The sequence below is a fragment of the Miniopterus natalensis genome, chromosome 5 (assembly GCF_054644295.1).
Source record: "Miniopterus natalensis isolate mMinNat1 chromosome 5, mMinNat1.hap1, whole genome shotgun sequence".
NCBI lineage: Eukaryota > Metazoa > Chordata > Mammalia > Chiroptera > Miniopteridae > Miniopterus > Miniopterus natalensis.
The window spans coordinates 83,804,808-83,825,633 of NC_142085.1; the positions used below are offsets into that span (position 1 = coordinate 83,804,808).

General features: G+C 40.4%; 1 protein-coding gene across 1 annotated transcript in view; it reads right to left on the reverse strand.

The window, feature by feature from the left end:
* Positions 1–20,826, reverse strand: part of SYNE1 (spectrin repeat containing nuclear envelope protein 1) — a 346,443-nt gene that overhangs the window by 176,468 nt on the left and 149,149 nt on the right. The window contains exons 46-57 of the mRNA XM_087817695.1: positions 20,220–20,427; positions 19,295–19,407; positions 18,812–19,017; positions 17,403–17,558; positions 14,363–14,654; positions 13,102–13,274; positions 10,108–10,417; positions 8,559–8,723; positions 6,564–6,920; positions 2,079–2,215; positions 1,678–1,855; positions 1,096–1,278 (exon numbers count right to left, since the gene is read on the reverse strand). Of these exons, the coding sequence (XP_087673821.1) occupies positions 1,096–1,278; positions 1,678–1,855; positions 2,079–2,215; positions 6,564–6,920; positions 8,559–8,723; positions 10,108–10,417; positions 13,102–13,274; positions 14,363–14,654; positions 17,403–17,558; positions 18,812–19,017; positions 19,295–19,407; positions 20,220–20,427 (2,478 nt within the window). The remainder of the gene's footprint in view (positions 1–1,095; positions 1,279–1,677; positions 1,856–2,078; positions 2,216–6,563; positions 6,921–8,558; positions 8,724–10,107; positions 10,418–13,101; positions 13,275–14,362; positions 14,655–17,402; positions 17,559–18,811; positions 19,018–19,294; positions 19,408–20,219; positions 20,428–20,826) is intronic.

Sequence of the window (20,826 nt, forward strand, 5' to 3'; positions counted from 1 at the left end):
AGAAGAGGAAAAAAATAACCCTCTCATATTCCTAATATAGTGCCTGGAACATAACAGGCAATATTATGCGTGTTTTACTAATAGAAGAAAGGAATGGAAAAAGGGAGGGAGGGGAAAGACAACATGGAAGGTAGGGAGGCAGGCTATTCCTGACCTACCATCTACTCGTGGACATTTCTTGGATTAGATCATCTCGCTGTCAATGCTAGATGTACTGCCTTCAAAAGCAGGTGCCTCAGAGCTCATGCCACACTGCATTAAGGATCCCTGCAGTTAAGAGTAAATTTCTAGGCACAGCGCCATGATTATGTCTCCCTAATACATGGAGGGTGCTTGCCGTGGGAGACTAGCCACCACCGCGAAGGAGACTACAGTGGTTCTGGGTTAGGAAAGAACTGAGGAAATACACATTTTCTCTTTCTTGTATTAATTCTCTGTTACTATTTTTTTCCATCTCACATTTATATGGTCATAATCAAATTAAGTATTTTGCCAAGAAGTGCTGTTTTAAAAGGAAAAAAATATTCTCCATGTCTCTAAATTTTCCTCCAAGAAAAGAGTTGGTACACAAAACAGATGGTTCACAAGAAAGAAATAATTGCATTGTGGCAGTAATTATGTTATGATTATAATAAATTCAACTTATGTTGTCTCTAGACAGAATGAAATTGTATAAACATTGCCTCTTTACACACTTAACTCCTAAAATCTTCTACTTGATATTTGCATTAGTTATAATAAGCTTTCTCATCCATAGCATTTTGTAGCCTAACAGAGATATTTCTGTTTATTCTCCTAGAACAACTTCTAAAACTAACGGATTTCAAGGAAAGGCTGATATGCTTAAAATTAAAACCAGTTGTTCCTTATGGTCTATGATAATAGCCCCTACTATGCAAGAAGCTACTTAATTCCTAAGTGAGGCTCATACCTCTAGCATGAGCTATTATTAGGGTTGTCTGGTCATTCATTTGTATTCAGAGAGGGGTGAGCAAGATCACTGACAAGGATACTTTGGTATATTGAGAGTGTGGTTTAACTAAACATCACCAACAGACAACACAGAATGTGTCCACATAGCTGGTTACATTATACCTCTAGGGTAGATTCCTTTTGGTGGAGATTTGAATGAAAATTTTTCCAGTCCTCTTTTGCATTTGTAATTTTGGCCTGGATGCCATTAGCTTTCTCTTTGGTCAACAGAGAACTCAAAAGTTCCCCTTTAGACAGCATCATGTTTAGCTTGTGCTGTCCATTTTCACTTTCTGATGAAAACTCCTATAAAGAAAAATGTAAGATTAGGCAAAGTAAAATGCTCTCTGCTTTAAAATACATTGATTTTCTTACTTTTTTTTTTTCAATAAAATCACAGAGAAGGAATAGACAGTTTTTATTGTACATGTTAAGTGATGAAGACTCTTTTACCATATCTGTACATTGGGAATAATAATCTTATGTACCTGATGTGGTTACTGTGAAATTTAAATGAAAAAAAAAATCTGCCTGCATTTACACAAATGGACTAGTTTCTCTTCTACATGAATCAATCATTGCTAGCAGGGATTTGTTTGAAATTTGAGTTTCAAACAAAATTTTAATATGCTCCTAAAACGATCAAGAGGCACTTTTTAAATTCACTTAAGCATCGTTATTAGAATTAGTTAATAACACTCTTACCTGTATCTTCTGAAGACTTGTTGAAACTTCACTAATATTTTGAGGTATATCAAAGCATTTGGCAGTGGTGATTTTTGCATTAACCAACCACTGCTGGAAATCCTTGAAGGCTCTTCGAAATCTCTGCTGTAATATCTGTTCTTTATTCTGACAGCTCTTGGATGCTTGCAAACACAGACTAAAACCATGATTGGAAGCATTTAATGAAAGAAAAAAATGATAAAGGAGATTAAAATAATGTTTGATAAAATCAACAATTTTTAGAGTATGTGATCATGTCATTTAATAATGTATTTAATGATTAATTTTTATTAATATTGAAATCACACTTTAAAATATACAAACTTCTAGTTTCTTATTTGTATGAAAATATTTTAAATACCAATAAGGTTCATGCTCACCAATTATACTCTTTAATCAAGGCAGAAACTTTTCCACTGTATGGACTCAGGTCTCTGGAAAATCGACAAAGTTCATTCAGCTGAGACTTGAGATCCTCTGTCTTAGGCTCTGCTTTTTGTAGAGCGTCCAGTATCTCCTATTAGGAAATAAAAAGACAGAGGGGTAAGCATTTAAATTAGGTAATTTCCACATCTTCATACTGTAGACGCATAAATCAAGAGGCCTAGTTTCAGGATCCCCCATGGCAAATATATCCTGCCTTGTATCCCCTTCGAGCCATGGATAGTCACAAAGGCATGAGATGTTGCCAAGAAGTCAAGTGGTCAAGTGGCCAAATAACTTAAAGTAGAATAAGAAAAAGAAAAGAGAAAATAGCCTGAATTGTTTAAAAACAGTCTGACTGCCCTGGCTGGTGTGGCTCAGTTGGTTGAGCAGTGCCCCATGCACCGAAAGGTCGCCGGTTCGATTCCCGGTCAGGGCACCTTCTGTCCTTTGGAAGGTTTCATGTTCTTTCTTCTCTCCTAACCTCAGCTCACTTAAAGACTAGATTGCTTTAGAAATAAGAGTAAATAAAGTTTCCTTTGAGTTTAAAAAAATTTAAAAAACAAGTATAACTAAGACATCAGAAGATATGTACATTGTTTAATATTAAAGAGAAATCATTTCAAAGCAAAGCAACACTTATTTTGGTACATATATAAAGCAAGCGATTTTGTGCAATACATAAAATTAACTTTCACATCAAGAAACTCTTATAATCTGGAGGTCTGATTTAAGTAATAATTCATTCATTTTATAGTTTCATTCACAGAGCCATCAAATATACGCTAAATGTCTACCACGTGCCAATCATTTTGCTGAATTATGGGACCATCTCCACCCCTCAACATGACTAAAGGTAAGATTCTTGCATTTGAAGAGCTCACAATTTAACGGATGAGAGAGACACGTGAATAATCACAATCCTGTGAATTTTTAATCCAAATAAAGTCTTAGGACGTGACAAGTACACCTCTGAAATCAAGGCCATGGTCCTAGAGTTTACAAAGGATTGTCACACAAGGAGCAAATGACATCCTGAGTATCAAATGCACATATTCTGGCACACTGATAAGTGCCTTAGAAGGAAAATGAGCGGGTAAATAACTCCTAAATATTTAAATGGGAGTGTGTGGATAATGGTATCACCAAGGTGAAAAATAACAATAGTAATTTAAGAGGAGGGACAGGAAGATGAGTCACCACTCAGAGAGCCATTGCTGTTCCTATTTTTACTCTCAGAGATATTTATCATGGGATGGCCTAGATTTGTAGGAAAACCACGCCTCTCAACAACCTAGGTCTGCGTTACATTCCTTATCCTAGTAAATGGAACCACTGTCCTCCAACTGATCTAAATCAGAGAACTAAGCATCACCACGGCCTGGCCTGCTCCCTTCTGGCTCCATGCAGGCACTAATGAGGTCTGGTCTGTCCTACCTCTCGGAGAGCCCTTTTAATCAGTTACCTTTGCATTCTGACTCTCACGGCCCCCATTTACATCTTTGTCATTTCTTTCTAGAATGACACAGTATCCTCTTAATCTGAATCCTGTTCTCTAGCTTTCTCTCCTGTGTTTTCTCATTCCTTGGCAATTCTGTACCATGGTGCGTTCCTCCACTCACACACCCGGCCCATTTGTGACCATACCTCAAGACTCTGCTCAGATAAGGACTCCCCTAAGAATTCTCTGCCCTCCTTTCTACCTCTCAGGGGCTTCTCACTGGGGACACACAGCGCCTCTGGGCACTCATCACTATTGAGTGTTCCCAATGGTTTGGAACGATGTGGGCCTTTCTACCAGGAAGGTGGCTCTGTGAGGAGGAATGGTGTTCTCTTAGCTTTAAACTTCTTTATTTAGCTTAGTGTTGGGCAAGAAGCACCTAAAATATTTTTATTTACAAAATTCATAAATAATACTTAGAAAATTTCTCTCTGAAGCTCCAAATGCTAAACTAGTAACTACTATTTTACTTCACATTAAATCTTTTACTGAAGGAAGAGCATTAGGAGAACTAAAGAAACCTGACCACGCATCAAAGTAGTAAATAAAAACCCCAGAGATTCAAATGAGTCACTTATGCATTAGGTGTAATCAAAAGTGAAAAGTCTGGACCAAAATTTGACACTAAATTTTTTTTTCTATAACTTTATCATACATTAAAGGATATTATTAGAATCTTTCATTATGTAAATATCAGGTTATATACCTGTGTTTCTGTTAAGTCCTGGGATGCATTTTTTTTTTCCTTAGAGGTTAGGCAGGTTAAGAAAACTCCTATATTTCCAACACTAATAGCCTATGGATATTAAGAGATATGAGTTTTGCAAACACAGCGAACAAGATTTTTTGTGACATGATTTTATATAGTTTATAGATAATGACCCATTTTTATTTTTAAAAAGATTTCTTTCTTTTCCTTTCTTTTTTTTTATTTTTAGGAGAGAGGAAGGGAGAAGAGAGAAACATCGATGTGAGAGTGCAACATCAACTGGCCGGCTCCTGTATGCCCCCTACTGGGGATCAAGCCAGCCGCAACTCAGGCACGTGCCCTGACATGAATCGAGCTGAAACCTTTGAGTACATGGGATGACACTCAACCAACTGAGCACACTGACCAGGGCTAAAATGATTTCTTGAGTATCATCATTTAATTGCAGAAGGGAAAGTAAATACCTGGGAAAGCTCGTGATTACTGTTATGATTGTTAACAATGACAAGCCCTTTCTAACAGCAAAACAAAGCCACATGAACCCTAGCAAATCCATTATTTTGTAAAACTTCCCCATGCTTTCATTGTAATGAGAGCATTATCTCCATTTTTTAAAAAATTTAAAAAACTGTTCCCAGCTTTATTGAGATACAATTGACATAACATTGTGTGAGTTTGGGTTGTACAATGTATTGATTTAGTACATTTATATATTATAAAATGATTACCACTAAAGCATTAGCTAACAAACACCTTTGTTCCATCACATAATTATACTTTCTTTTCTAAAAATATCCCCATTTTTAGATAAAATGACATAATCAGAATAAGAGAAAATCTGAGTATTTAGAGGTAATATAGTGTTGTCACTAAAAGTATGTGCTCCAGAGCCAAATCTGGAAATAGATCTAATCACGGGGCTGCTGTCTTTCAATTGTTTATACCATTAAAAGCATATTTACTTTTGCATTACCTTTCTGTAGGCCTCACCTATTATTTTTACTAACAGAATCAATATAAGGAAATAATGATAGCTCAGAACAGTAATATAATTTAAATAACCACCAAGTCTTTCTTTTAAAAAAAAACTCATTCATATTAATGGTAGGGACTGGAAGGGAAACAAAATAGGACTAAAACATGGTAACAGATTGTTTTGATCTCTGAGTGAATAATACTGACCACATGAAATAATTACCAACTTCCTTGTCCCTATTTTATAGGACTGCTTTCTACACTTTATTTGGGTGCTCATGCCTGAAGGTTAAGAAAGCAATCAGAAAAAAAATATAACCTACAAGCATTATAAATGAAATAGCATAAAGAGACGGTTAGAAAGTTTTCCTTTGCGGTACGCTGTATGTGTTCCAAATACTTGATTTCAAACAGGACAATGTTGGAAAGATTATGTGAGTTGCTTACAGGCTGGAGATATTTTGAAATGTTTATAACATAAATAGACACAGAGAAGTTTACTTTACTAAAACTTCCTTTTAAGGACACCCACGATTCAGAGCATTATTAAACTGCAAATATCGAAAGAAAGTCTTTCTAAGGTCCCATTTAACAGTGAAGAAAGAAAGGATTTCCAGCTTCTGCCCGATCTTCGGTATCCCTTTCATGCTTTCTTTTCTCTCATTCTGAAGAAGCTGTCGTTAGTTTAAAAAAAAATGTCCAGAAGGCAACCCATCAGCATGACATAGGGGTTCTGTGGACCGGTCAATTCAAGCACGGCTGTCAAAATTATCAAAACGACACACAGGAGAGATAATCTGGGTGAAAACTATTAGTTGTGTTTTCAGAGATTACCAAGGGTTTCTTTCAAAGCTATAAATTCAAGCACTGAATTGTTGGCAATAATTCTCTGGCAGGAAAACAGCCATGACTCTTCGTGCATTTATGCCTCTACCCACAGGCCATTTTTCAGGCTGAATGGCTGAACACGAGATTACAAACTCTTGCACCATAAGAACACAAGTGGAATATTTCCACCAACAGTAACTGTTTTCAAGGGTAGAGAATAACCTCTCTCCTCTAACCTTAGTTCTACAATAGTTTGATTTATGAGAAAAGAAAACAGATCTGATTTGCAAATTTAATTAGAAATGCTTATTTTTTCCAAGTATGAATGCTGTGTTTTTAGTAAGAATTTTTTTTTTCCTTTTCAGCAACCATGAGAATCAAACCAAATGTTTAGCACAGTCACCACCAGAAAACAGGAAGCCGACTTACCCGTCCCTTGGCCCAGCACTCCGCGACCTCCTTGTCTGTGTTCTTGCCTTCCAGGAGGGCTAACTGCTGAGCCCACGTTGTCAGAAGGGTGCTGAACTGCCCCAGGGCCTGCTCCAGCTCGGCCACTTGGCCTGAGAACTCCTGCTCCGAAAGGGCCATCTGGCTGACCAGGTTCTCCAGGCTGCTGTGCGCCTGGAACACGCTGTCTTCCCACTGCTTCCAGTCGGCCCGCAGGGCCTGCATCTCCGTGTCCATGAGCTCACTCCCGCCGGCCGTTGTGTTGTGTTTCACTGCGGGAGCCAGACACTCCACTCTGCTCAGGCGGCCTGCCCCGGTCTCTCTGGAATCCATCAGCGCCTGTAATGGAATATCGCCATGGCAACCGAGGAGGCTGAGTCGCAGCGCACTTCCAAATATGTACAGAGGGTGACCCTGTCCTGCTAGGAAGTTTCAGCAAGTGTGCTACAGGGAGCCACAGTCAGTCCACCCGCCCACCCCTAAGTTATAATAGCAGAGAATTCTCATCCTGGGCACCGAGGCTGGTGGCAAGATAAGCTGTGGAATCCGAAACATCCCGAAAAGGCCAACAGGGACCCTGAAATCAGGCCCTGTTTGAGTATGTGGAACTGCTTTGGCTAGTAGTGCATTGCTCCTATAAATATGCAAATCCTTATTTCTCCCTCATTCAGCGATTTTCAATCTTTTTCATCTCATGGCACATACACTAATTTCTAAAATTCTGTGGCACACCAAAAAATATATTTTTTGCCGATCTAATAAGAAAATAGGTATACTTTTGATTCATTTACACTGGACAGCTATTGTTGTGTTGGGTGTTGACATTTTTTATTTATTTGACAATCTAAGGGAAAAGAGGTCAGTGTCCCTGACTGAATAGTCAGGGACTGCATGTTTTAAAAATTCTTGCAGCACACCGGTTGAAAATTGCTGCCCTAAATTGACAGACAAGTGAAGGAGGATTGCAGCAGGGCTGGGCTCTGCTCAGGGTCTCTAGCCCATTTTCGCCTTCATCCACAAGATGGTAGCTTACAAGTGGATGGATGGATGAATAAATTAAAATATTACTGAGAAATGTGTCAAAGAAGTATTTTAAAGGGTCACACAGATAATAAAAATGTAAAAATAGCCTCTATGTGATTATCTCATTTAAAACCCTCACGGTCACTTAAGATTTAAATAAGATAAGCCCTTAGAAGTGAGTTAAAAATGTGGTTATTACTGCTCTTATCATCTATTACTTTCATGATTTTTATGTTCTGATCTCTAGAGATTAGATCACAATTTGAATCTCAAATTCCTGACCACAGTTACACTATTAATACCCAACATTTCATCTAAAACATAACTGTTAAGGATTTCATCACTGCTTGTTTTTTAGATTAAATTCTATTACTTTCCACAGGGGGAAATGATTGCAATGTATTATTCAAGTCGCCAGAAATAACTAAAAGATACAAAGATCTGTAGTTCTCTGAGTTGCGTGAAATTTTTTGCTTTACGTTGCCCTTACAGGTGATAATTTTAATGTCCTTTAAAGTATTGTCTTTCACTCTGCTGTTGTGCTGTTGGCTAGAAAAGCAGAATAAAACACCTAGAATGACATTTCCAAGTTATTGTTCAAAAACTTTTAACTCAGTTGTTATACAAACTTTTCTGCCACTGTGCTGGAAAATGATACCCGGTTCTGTCAGCTCCAGGCTGGCGTATATTGTGCCGCTTGCGCTATGGCAGTGGGCACATTCGTGCGCATGAGCACACGCGGACAGCGTTCATTCTGCTCAGAGTCAAGTGGTTCGAATTCCTTTCCCCCTCTTGATTAAGTCTAGAATTCATGAGGTGCAAGGTAAGAAACACCAACAAAGAGAAAAGAGGAAGGAAACATTTTAAATAAGAGAATCTTATCTACAGAATCTTTATCACAGGCCTCAAGAACCAATGAATCAGTGACGCTCTAATATCCGTCCACTTTCTAACCTTGATCTTAGACAACTTTTTCTGGGTGGCTGATGAATCTCCAGACATATCCGACCACCGGTGAAGCTCCTCCTTTGCCGAATGGAGCCAGTCTGTGAATTCCTGCACGGCATCCAGATACATCAGGTGGTCCTTCACAATCTCCTCCACTTTCCTCATTTTGTCCTAGTGAGCGAAGTAAGGGCCATGTTAGCAGCAGTCACTACAGAGCATCTGAATCAGAAAGTCACCGGGCTCATACTGGCCTCTTACGACCCCAGGAGCCTTCATTCTTATTCTTGAATTTCCTCTGTGTTTACTATCTTCAAATAGAAACACAAAATCTTAGACTAAAAGATGTAGAGGACAGAAACATTTCCTATAATTGTACTTATGTCTAGCTTTGCATAAGAAGCTATGCTTAATGAATACTGACTATCATCCCCCACTCATCACCCACTTAATAATTATTATTATAGCCCAGCCGGTGTGGCTCAGTGGTTGAGCATCAACCTAGGATCCAGGAGATCACGGTTTGATTCCCGGTCAGGGCACGTGCCCGGGTTGCGGGCTCGATCCCCAGTCGGGGGCGTGCAGGAGGCGGCCGATCAATGACTCTCTCATCATTGATGTTTCTCTCTCTCTCTCCCTTCCTCTCTCTGAAATCAATGAAGATATATTTTAAAATAATAATAATTATTATTATTATAGTAACTCTTCTTATTTAAGAAATTATTTGTGTTGGCTTTTCGTAGAGCACTCAGCTCAGCACGTTGAATGCATTTGCTCATTCCACCCTCACAGAAGCTCTGTGATGTGATCCTATTATCACCATTGTATAGGAAAGGACACTGCGCACGTTATAGAAATTCAGGAATGTGCTCAAAGTCACACATCCAAGAAGGGACCAAGTCAGCATGCAGATTTAGGTCTTTTTGAGTTTTATTTTAAAACACTAACAAAATAAAAATTAAGGTGAGCAAATACATATGTTAATAATTGTTAATAACGCAAAGGGAGTTCCCAAAAGGAAAACTAAAAACAGGAAAAAAACTCTCCCTCCTTTTCTTTAACCTTGTCACAAATATACAAAAGAAATCATGAAGGAAAGTCAAGATTCTGATAGAAAATTTAAAATTACCTTCATATTATATGAAGGAGCCTATATGTCTGAGAAGAGGGAAATGCAGTTTGTGCTCAGATGGGAAATGAACACAACAATGTTTTGTATGTGATTGAAATCTGGGAGGTAAGTGGACTTGCATTTCCTATAACAAATATAAGTGGCAGCAAAAGATAAAGAACTTTTAAACACTGATATCTGAGGCTCAACAATTTTGAAAAATAAAATAGGTTGACTAACATTTTAAGTGGATAAAATCATAAAATTAAGAATAAAAAATAATCCCAAGATTGCAGAAGGAAAAATTCATGGGCATCCACAGTTGAGAAATTATCTTTATATAATACCTGCACAAATAATTTTAGAGCAGCCAATTCCCCAATAATTCAACCCATAATGTATTCTCTACCTGACCCTGACGATTTTTCTTCAATATAAAGCACTAACCTTGGCAACAGTCATTATATCGTTAAACTGTGTTTTCAGTTCCTCTTGAGCTGCTTCCCTGAAAGTCGCATCCTCAGTCTTCTGGTAGAGCTCCCTGGACTTGGCAGTGAGGCAGTTTAGGGCTTCGGTGTGATCCTCTCCCTCGGAGACAATGGACTGAAAGTGGTCCAGAAGGGAGAACTTCTCTTTCAGCCCTGGCTGTGGTTTCAGGGGATGCTCTACTTTTTGATCCACTGATTCCATCCACTGCTCCAACTGGTTTTTACACTCTAGGTAGTCATTCCATTGACTAATCACAGACTCTAAAGTGCTAGAATTAACGTTATAAAAATAAGTTATTTTGACATCTCTACTGGAAGCCAACTAGGAGGGCATTGCATCCATGTAAGCTGTCTTACTGAATGCTACTGTAAGTGGTGAGGCTGCTGCTTTTAAGGGCAGGGAGAAGTACTATTTTTCTGACCCACATCACAGTTTCTTCAAATGAGAGTGAATCCGTGTAAAAATTTGATTAAGATGTTGTAGTTATATATGCACCTGGAGATTTGATTTCCAAATAATAATTGTGCTAAATAAGTACGCAAATGTATGGGTTGTATTGTTAAAAATAAACACTGGGGCATCAATTCAATATATATAAATTCTTAATTTTCTTGGACTCAGTTTATCATTAAAATCAGATGTCAACTATATATTGACTGGAATTTAAAATTTAGGGTAATCTTCTTGGCTAAGTAATATACTAGATTGATTTTCACTAACGGATATAGATGCACAATGTTTAGTGTTGAATGCATGAAGGAATGAAGGCTAAATGTATTTATAATACAAGAAATATAATCACAAATGTAATAATCAACCAAACAGCTCTCTAGATAGTCAAGAAAAAAAAGGCTCTCTAGGCTGGCATTCTAAAATTTTAAAGTATTCAGATCTAAAACTATTCTAAACTCATCTTTAGTGACCCTTCCCAGCCTCTGTTGCATACAATCTTATAATCCTGGAATTATATCTATGGGAGATGTACTTCCAGCATTTGCTCAAATTGTTTCTTTTGCATCAATAGGAACCTCATCATACATGCTGAAAGTCTTATTCTTTCCTCAAATAGTTTTCTAGAATCTCCAAATCAATCTCATCTCCCCAGAAGCAACCCCAGCCCCAGCCTTCTTCTACAGCAGGGGTGGGGAACATCCGAGGCCTGTGAAATCATTTGGCCTGGCTCTGCCAAGGCCTTACCAAAGAAAAGCAAGCAGTTCCAGGCATCACATCAGGGGTGAGTTAATTGAATGTTTGACCAAATACAGCAGGCTAATTTTTACGCTGATAATTCTGTATGGCCCTCAAATGATATTATAAATATCCAAATGACCCTTGGCAAAAAAACAGTTCCCTACCCCTGTTCTACAGTTTTATACAGTCTTAGTAACACAATCTGAGTCAGAGTTTTTCTGGAATGTACCCTACCTTAGCCTCCCAGCACTTAGAGGGTAAAAAGTACTTTGTTTTGTTTCATTATTTTAGCACAGAAAAAAATAATCACAAAACAAAACAAAAAACCTCTGCAATTACCCCCTGCAATTTGAGCATTGCTACTGCTCAATATGTAGTTGTCAAATTTAATTTCTTGCTGAAAGAGAAGAACCAAGTATTTGAATCTACTTTTTGTATTTAACATTTCATTCTAACATCCGAAAAATATTCACCCATGTTCCTGTTCACTTTTACCAAGCTGGCCTATTGCCAAGCATTGGGAAACCTGGTCTACTATATAAAAAGTAGAATCACAGGATCTGATTTTTTTTTCCTTTGCTAACCAGTTTGAGTTATTACTAAGATTCAAAATCCTGCTGACTTTGGGAGTTACTGCCGATGCTCCATATTAAAGGAAAAAACAAACCAAAGCAAAATACAACCTCCCAAATTGTAATTGAAACCATGGTTCATTTTTGCATCGCAGTGGGCAATTGCAGTTTTTTTGTTTCGTGATGAATTTTAATTTTTTATTTATCTATTGATTTTGATCACAGTGAGAACACACTTCTTTGGTGATCTGACAGTATATAGGGTAACCACAATATGTGTACACACACTTTGAATAATCATAAAGGCCATGTTTATTAAAATACATTTCATTTCCAAAATTGAGCTATCAACTGTTACAGCGTGTATACATTTTGGGGGGACTCCCTGTATATAGCCTTCAGAATATGGCTCCTGGAATGTATTTTAATATAATTCTGACTGATGGTCATTTGTCCAACAAGCCAGCCAGATTATTTGTGGAGACTCTCAGGAGAGGGAGGAAGGTAGAAATCTTCCACTCATAAATATAACAGCAACAACACCTACTGTAACAACCAGTATCTTCTCTACTTTCTCAGCAGCCCCTGTGCAGTGCTTCTCACCAGGGCTCTACAGGCATCCTGGGTGGGTTCACTGTTGCTTGTGTGGGAATGTCCCACACATTGAAGGACACTAGCTCTCCTGGCCTCAGCCACTAAGTTCCAGGGATGCCCCATCCCTGTTACAGTCAACCCCCCCTTCCACTCTCAATGTGGGTGATATTACTTTGGGTTGAGAAAAAGATTTATACTTAAGTTCCACAGTTGCCAACAACTTAATTTCCCTAATGTGTCATTAAAAAGTGAAAACATATTGAAGTTATTCAAGACCATGTATCCTTGTACTGATGACTTGAAAGGGAGTATTTTACTGTGCCCAAGTTGTAAGCAAAATTCTATGAGATATTATGGGAGATGTAAATACTACACACATACACACACACACACACACACACAGAGCAAGCAAACAAACAAAACCAGTCTTTGCCATTACAGAAAATACAATCTAGGCAAAGACAAAGTAACATACAGCGAGCTGAAATCACATGCTTGGTCACTCTATCACAGGGTGTCATGGGCACTGCTCCATCATTCTACTAAGCTGCTGGGCTTTATTTAGGGAAGCAAACACTGGAAGTGGGCTGTGTACCTCTGGGCATTGACGGAGGAGGTCATGATGTTGGACCACACATCTGTGAGGGTCTGCAGCTGGGTCTGAATCGCCTTCTGACCATCTTCGTTGCTACTTCTCAAGGCCTGTTCCCCTTTGCCAATGGCCATATTCAACTTCACTTCTCCCTCACCTCGCATCAGGAGAATATCCTAGAAAAGAAGAGTGAATACGTGTCAGTAGAGATATAAAGTCTTCTGATATTTTAAAAAACAATGACGCTTCCCATGAGAATCAAGGTAGGGAGTATCTTACTCACCTTAAAAACAAAATAGCAACAAACAAGATACACCGAGGGACAAAATAGGACAGAGGCCTGGATACATGGAGCAGGCTGGCAGGTGTCAGAGGGGAGGGGCTGGGGGACTGGAAGAGATCAGTCAAAGGACATATGTTCATAGATTCATAGCCCATGGACACAGACAACAATGTGGTAAAGGCTGGGGCAGGGGTGGAGGGGAGCAAAGGAGGGAAAACGGGGGACATCTGTAGTAGTGTCAACAATAAAAAAAAATGAAAACAGCAACAACAACAAAGTCTGGACTTTACTGCAATATAATACTTGAATTAAACATTAGAGATCTGGGAGTCTGGGAGTAAGGATTAACTCCAATTTAAATTCTTGGGAAACCTTGGGCTACTTGCCCAGGCCTTGTAACTTCACTGAAATTTGGTTTCAGAGTAAAAAGGAACTATTTTGAAAATGAGAACACTCTTGTCAAGAGCCTAACAGTCCCCTCCCTTCACTGCCTGGCTAATTTCTGTCTTTCAAGGTCACCTTCACTGACTGCAGTCTGGGCAGGTGGTCTCCTTTGTGCTTCCCACCCACCCCTGCTGGCTTCAGTCAGGCCCCTACATACATGTTGTACTGCAAGTGACAATTACAGTTGGTCCCTCCCACTGACTTGAACTCCTAGAAAGCCAGGATTAATTTTTATTGTTATATCCCCAGCAACTTGCATAGTGCTTGGAGTAAGGTAGGTATTTATTTCATAACATTTTCTTAATGTTTAATAAGTAAAATTTAAAATTATTTTAAAGCTATTAAAACAAAAATATTCCTTTCCATTACAAAGGGAAAAAATGATCCCCTTCAAATCCATTTTGCCCAATTGCTCCATTTCACCCACCTAATCCTCCTTTAGAGAGAGGCTCACAGAGTGATCAGGCCCAACTCAACCATTTGTGAATCTATCACATCAGTCCTCAGGCACGGGAGTGTCTGGCCGGAGCCGCGTACCTGTATCTGTAACAGCCGCTTTTCCAGGGTGTCTCTGCTTCCCACGGTGCTGTCTGCACAGGCCAGCTTGTCCTGCACGCCCCTCACCCAGGCCCACATGCTCTGCAGGGCTTCCTCCAGTGCTTCGTGCTCCTGCAGGGCCACCTGGAAGCCCCGCAGCTTCTCCTTGGTCATCCTGACCAAGCCCTGGTAGTTGGTGAGCAGCTGCGAGCACAGGCGCCCTTCTTTCCCTGCACCGTGGCCTTCCTCGCTGAGCAGCTGCCCTCGCTGGGAGAGCTTGTCTAGAGACTCTCTAAAAAAAAAAACAACCAGAAAAAAATTAACTCAACTTTCTGGAGTGCCAGGGAGTGACAAAGGTTTGTTGATACTGGAGCAGTCACCAGACAAAAGCTCACAGCTGACATGCCTTTAAAATGAAGAGCCTGGGGTGGGCCCTGGCACTTGCTTCTCCTACAGTTTCTCCAAGCGTAGTTAATACCCATCCAGGGACGTGATTTAATCCATGCCCTGCGTAGATCCAAGCCCAGTGTATCCCGAGGAATTCACTTCAGAAAGGACCAGCCTGCCTCTCCAGCCACCTCCAGTATCTCTCCATTCCCATCGAAGGCTCTAATTATGAGCAGCTTGTGGAAACACCCGCAAGCCTCAGCTGTTTTATACATACACAGAGGCTCCTCCTGTGAGAAAACCCTTCTGCTCTCCTCTGCTTCCTTTCTAGCTGCCCCTTTCAAAGCTCAGTGCAGGTGTCCCATGCCTGGGAAGCAGGATGATGGCTGCGGAGAGGGCGGAGAGGGTGGGGAGGGTGGGGAGGGTGGGGCGGGCAGGTCTCCTCCTCTGGGCACCTCTGCCACCCCTACACCGTGTCTGTCTCAATGCACAAGACTTTCTCCTCTAGAACCCGGGCCATCACAATCATCTCCTGTCCCCAGGGCCCAACCCAGTGTTTGGCAGAGATGAAATGCACACACAAAATTCCTTCAATCGGCCATTTTATGAGTGCTTAATTAAGGGCGTCGTTCTTGTCTCTCAGGTGCTCTGCTCATCTCAGTTTAGTTATGTTAATTAGCTCAAGGGAAAATGTAACCACACGTGGCTGGGTTGGCTGCATCCTGTTTGACAGGTTCTGGATTAAGCTCAGCACCTCCCTCAGGAGATGCCTGCGATACCAGGAGGGAGAGTGCAGTTGTCTGAACAAAAGCTATCCTGAGTACTAGAAAAACGATACATGATCTATCTCCTACGAGCTCTCTTTTTTCCTGAGCAGTTTACTATGTAAATAGCATCCCATGAGCCTCTGTGAGATAACATGACATACACAATATTATATCTTCTCTCAAATACATTTTTTATTCTTATAGTATGTTTGATGAGACAAGAAGGTGGCGTAAGCAATGATGTGAGTTACATGATATTCACGAGAACAGATACCACGTGTTATTTTAAGAACTGCTTAACGATAATAAAAATTCAATGAGTCTCAAGTCTGGGTACTTTTAAAAAATACAGGGCATCCCATCAAGATGTGTGTACTGGAAATATGATGGTAAAAACAAACGAAAAAGAGAGGACTGGGAGGAGCAAACAGCAAGCAAGTGAGAGGGGCCAGGTGACCCAGCTGGAGCACCTGGGTGACCAGCACTGGGAGTGTTCCGTTAGAGGGAACCTGGGAACGAACACACTAAGAACTCTTAGCTTCTGGTCATGGAACATCAGAAAGTAACTGCTCAAGAAGAATATGTAAAGTTAAACAGTTTGGAAGAAGGAGAGAAGCAGGCTTGGTCATGTTATATTGCATCTAGGCAAGAATCAATATTTTAAAAGCAAAAAAAGTGCACTGTAACTCTCAGAAAGAAATATATTTAGAATGACACTATTATTCTGTTACTTCAGCAAATATTTTCTATTTTTCTGACATTATACTAGATAACGGGAGTATATAGATGATAAAGACCTGGTGGTCCCTGGCCTTGAGGAACTCACTGTAGGGGGCTAGGGTATACAGAGTCAACTAAGTTTACCCCATGGTAAGGGCTCAGAGATGGGGCCAACGCATCCCAGGGAAATTTTATAATTGTCATCAAACTAGCACCCACAATAGTTGTCAGTATGGGTTCTGTTTGTGCATTTGTTTGCATGTTTGTTTTTCAAGACTAGGAACACTCAACATATTTGACCAAAAAGAGGACTCAGTGAAAACAGGGAATGGGTGTCATCTGAATTAGGCAGTTTTTAGTCAGTTTATCACTGTTGATTTGTCTGATAAGCAGGCTGGGTGCTGGCCTCTATCACTTCACAGATGCGTGTGCCAACTCTGTAAGAGGATAGTGAAGGAGTTTTGGGTCAAACTGCACTTTCCTGATGGAAAGTGTCCCATCTTCCAAAGGTAGAGTTCCACCAAAGTAACTGAAAATGCCAGGAGTGAAGCATGAATTTCGGAAGCAACATGGTGAAAGTCGGGCCAGAGAACGTGGACTGGCAAAGAAGTCAGAATCATTTGCTCATTTGAGAAGTATGGAAGAGACAAATACTGTAGGAGAGAAGAGGAACCTCTAAGACAGTCAGACTTAATGACCATACCTCATTGGGGTGAATTGGAGATGGGACTGGAGGCTGAGAGTATAAAGAATATATGGAACTTGGGATCTACAGCATTATTTTTGTAAGTGAAGAGTATCTTTTAATCACCTTGTATCTTTAGAATAATCTCTGAGAAGAAACTACATTATTATCATCATCACAATGTTCAAAGGCTAATGTTAAAAAATACAGGAAATGAGTGTCCTATCCAATTTGTTGAGCAAAGGGAGGTAGAACAAAGATGCAGACCATCTCCTTACCTCCATTACTATGCTCTCTCCAGAGTACCACACTGCCATAGAAAACTCTGCACAATCATTTGTATTCTAGACATTCATGGGTGGAAACAAACACAATCACCAACTAACCAACCAACCCACTAACAACCAAACCAAATATCAACCAACCAACCAGACACACCGTCCTTAGTTGGGGAAGGACCTATTCCATTTCTGCACCATACCTGGCAGCCAGTAGTTCACCCAGAAACATTTCAATTCTATGAACTTCGTTTTTCTTTTCAGTAATGTACTGTTTACTCTCTCCTGAGTTTTCTGAGCTTAACCTCTCATTCATTTCATGGATCCATAAGTTCAGTTTTCTGTGCTGATCTTCAAAGCTAAAGAAAAGAAAAACACCATAGAAAAATTTTTATGTTCTCATTATAATAATAAATTCTAATATCTGAGGCCACCATGTCTATGACGATTAAGAGCTCATGGATTTTCAAGTAGAAGAAAACTCAACAATAAGCCCATTCAAATTATCGCTTATTTCAGTAAAAACGTGACAATTCGTGAAAATTTCTCTTGCAATCCAGGCAAAAATGGATCACCCTATCTTGCTGAATTGATTACTTGGTAATCATAATTGATAATTAAGAGCAAGATTACTTTCCCTGGAAATGTGCACTTGACTTTTTGGGTGTTATTACAAAGATCCTGAACTGGGGCCAACGGATAAATGAGGCTGTGGAAGCCCTGTGGGAAAAAGGGAACATCTCCTCTGTGTCTTTGAATCCTATGGGATCTGAATACAGCACGAGAGCACAAGGGCTCTAAGTTTTGAAAACAGTAAGTTCTCTGAGAAACCTGGACAAGGGTCAGGCAAATTACTCTACACCAGAAAGGCATTTGGATTATACTGACATCTTTTCCCCTAGGAACAAGGTTCCCCCTCTCCGTTCTCATTTTACATTCACCCATGTTGACTAACTTCCTGACTGGAATGCTGATGCACAGAAATTCAGTAGGTGTTTTCTGCCATGACTCCAACCCAGGAGAAGTAGACACAAGAAAAGACTTAGGTAATATAAAACCTGGATGTCAAAGCTCTAGTATCTTGAGTTGGCCAAACAGACAAAAAAAAGAAAAAGAAAAAAAGCATGCATTCCTGTAATTTACAGTTACCAGGGAATATAATTCCTTTATTTTCTATGGAGAAAATAAAACCAAGTGATAGCATCATAGTTTAAGGAATCAGTTTTTGTACTAGTGTGAATCTGTAATTATGGTCAAAACTTTAAAATTTAAAGTCACAATTTCAAAGATTTGTTTATTCACAATGGCTTTTTCTCTAAGTCACTGAAAACATTCTGTGGCCCTGCCGGGCGTGGCTCAGCGGTTGAGCGTCGACCTAGGATCCAGGAGATCACTGTTCAATTCCCTGTCAGGGCACATGCCCGGGTTGCGGGCTCGATCCCCAGCAGGGGGCACACAGGAGGCAGCGGATCAATGACTCTCTCATCATTGATGTTTCTACCTCTCTCTCCCTCTCCCTTCTTCTCTCTGAAATCAATAAAGACATATTAAAAAAAAAAAAAAAGAAAACATTCTGTGTATGATAAAATCTACCTGTATCAAAACAACCTACCTCCCAAGTTCCAAAGCACAGTCTTGAAGAGCCTGTTTGTCTTTGAGGCATTGTTTCAGAAATGCCTGAAACTCTTCATTGGCCTTTGTAATCTGCTCCTGAATGCTACCGACAATTTGTTTGGGCAGGTGTGCATACAGAGTTTGTCCTTCCTGAGTCACTGCATCAAGCTTGCTCTGTCCGTCACTGACTGAGTCCAAAATGGTCTGTTTCAGGAAATAAAAGTAATACAAAATATTTGCTATGATTCAGAGACCCTAGTGTACGGGAGCACTAATTACAATTCTGAGCTGAGAGAGTAGGGTCCCAGCCTAGTCCAGGCTCCATCTAATCACACGGTTAGTGTACGATCTAACTGCTCAACTGCCTCCACCGCTCCTCCTCTGATCCGCCCTGTGCACAATATCCTGACTGCAGTTTCCTTCTCTCCTTTGTGTGCGGCTCTTCTTTGGAAGACCATAAAGGCAACGCCAGTGCTCGTACCTGAAGGTCACGGAGCTTCGCCTCCAGAACTTTGCTGTCACCAGTTCTGTCTGATGATTCTTTTGCTGCTGCCTTTATTCCAGAAAACCATTCCTGGAACTCCTGCATGGACTCTGGAAAGTAACAAAAATGAGAAATGCACCCAAACATTGAGTGAGCTTCCAGGGTTACTGCCATGAGTTAATTCTGGCTTTCGGCCCATTGCATTGTGCCTTACAAAATATTCCAGAAAGAAAATAATAATACAGAATATGACACATATGGCACAGTGTATGTAATCTACAGCCATCATTGCTCACGGCAGAATCAAGAAATTATCCCAGAGAGGACTGCAAAGAAATTTATACCCCTTAAATGTCTGATTTCCCTTTATGTTTCTTTCTTTTGGTAAAGAAAGATAATGAATTGCCTGACTGTGGAATAGTGCAAGGGGAATACTTTAGGGGTGTTAAAGCCCTTTTGTGGCGCAAGGAGGAACCTCCTCCTCTTTTCACCAGCTGACGTGAGAGTCATCAGAGCACAGGCCCCGCCCCACAGGAAGCCGAGTCGGGCACACAGGTGGGACAGCACTCCCCTGAATTCCATGGCTGCTGCTGCTTCATGCTCGCCTAATGCCCAAGTCACTGTCACCTCATCAGAGCAGTGGAGGTGATATTCCACACAAATGAGCCATGGGTCAAAAAGCCAGGTGCAATCCCGAATCATCACAACCCTGGCCTCCCACTTCCTCGGCGGGAAGGAGGAACTCTGCTTATGGGGAGGCCCAAGTGTAACACTCCACTGCCCAAAGCCAGTGCACAAATGAAATGGGCATGATATTCTTCTGGAAAGTTTTGCAAATGTTTGCTGGCAGTGTCTACGCAGCATTTGGTTTGGATTCTTTCTTGTACACAGACCATTCATGCGAAGGCCTGCCAGGGCTCACCATGGAAGTGTTTTTCCAGGGACTCCTGAAGGGCGGCCTGCGCTCTGGAGCACAGCTGGCTGGCAGCTTCATGCTTCTTCGTCAGCCCAGTCAGGGCGCCACCCAGGCGCTCCAGCTCCGCCGAGTGGTACTTGCGACACAAGCTATTGAGGTTTTCTTGGGTGGAACTGATGTTGCTTTGCTGGCTTTGAAGTTCCTTTTGTATTTCCTATAGAATAAAAGTGTGACATGAAGGAAGCTTATCAAGTGCAAGAGAAATATTCCATCTACTCGAGGATGGCGCTTTTTCTGGAAACTGATGCTATCAGAATCCACTCAGGAATGTATACATTTTTGTGGGATTGCTTTTTTGAGTGTTTGTGATTTGTCTGTGCTGATTCTTGGTGAATTTTGCCCAGTTCTTGGGAACAACTGCAAACAGCTGTTGAGAGGTAGCTAGGATTTGAGTTAGAGTCCAGGATTTTAAACAAATTGAATAGATCTTTATGGATTCCAGCTAGGAGCTTGGGTTTAGTCAGTTGATTAGAAACTACTAATGGAATCACCCTTCTAAGTTCACATTATTTAGAGGACCACAAGGGTCACAGGCCACAACAAAAGCAGGATT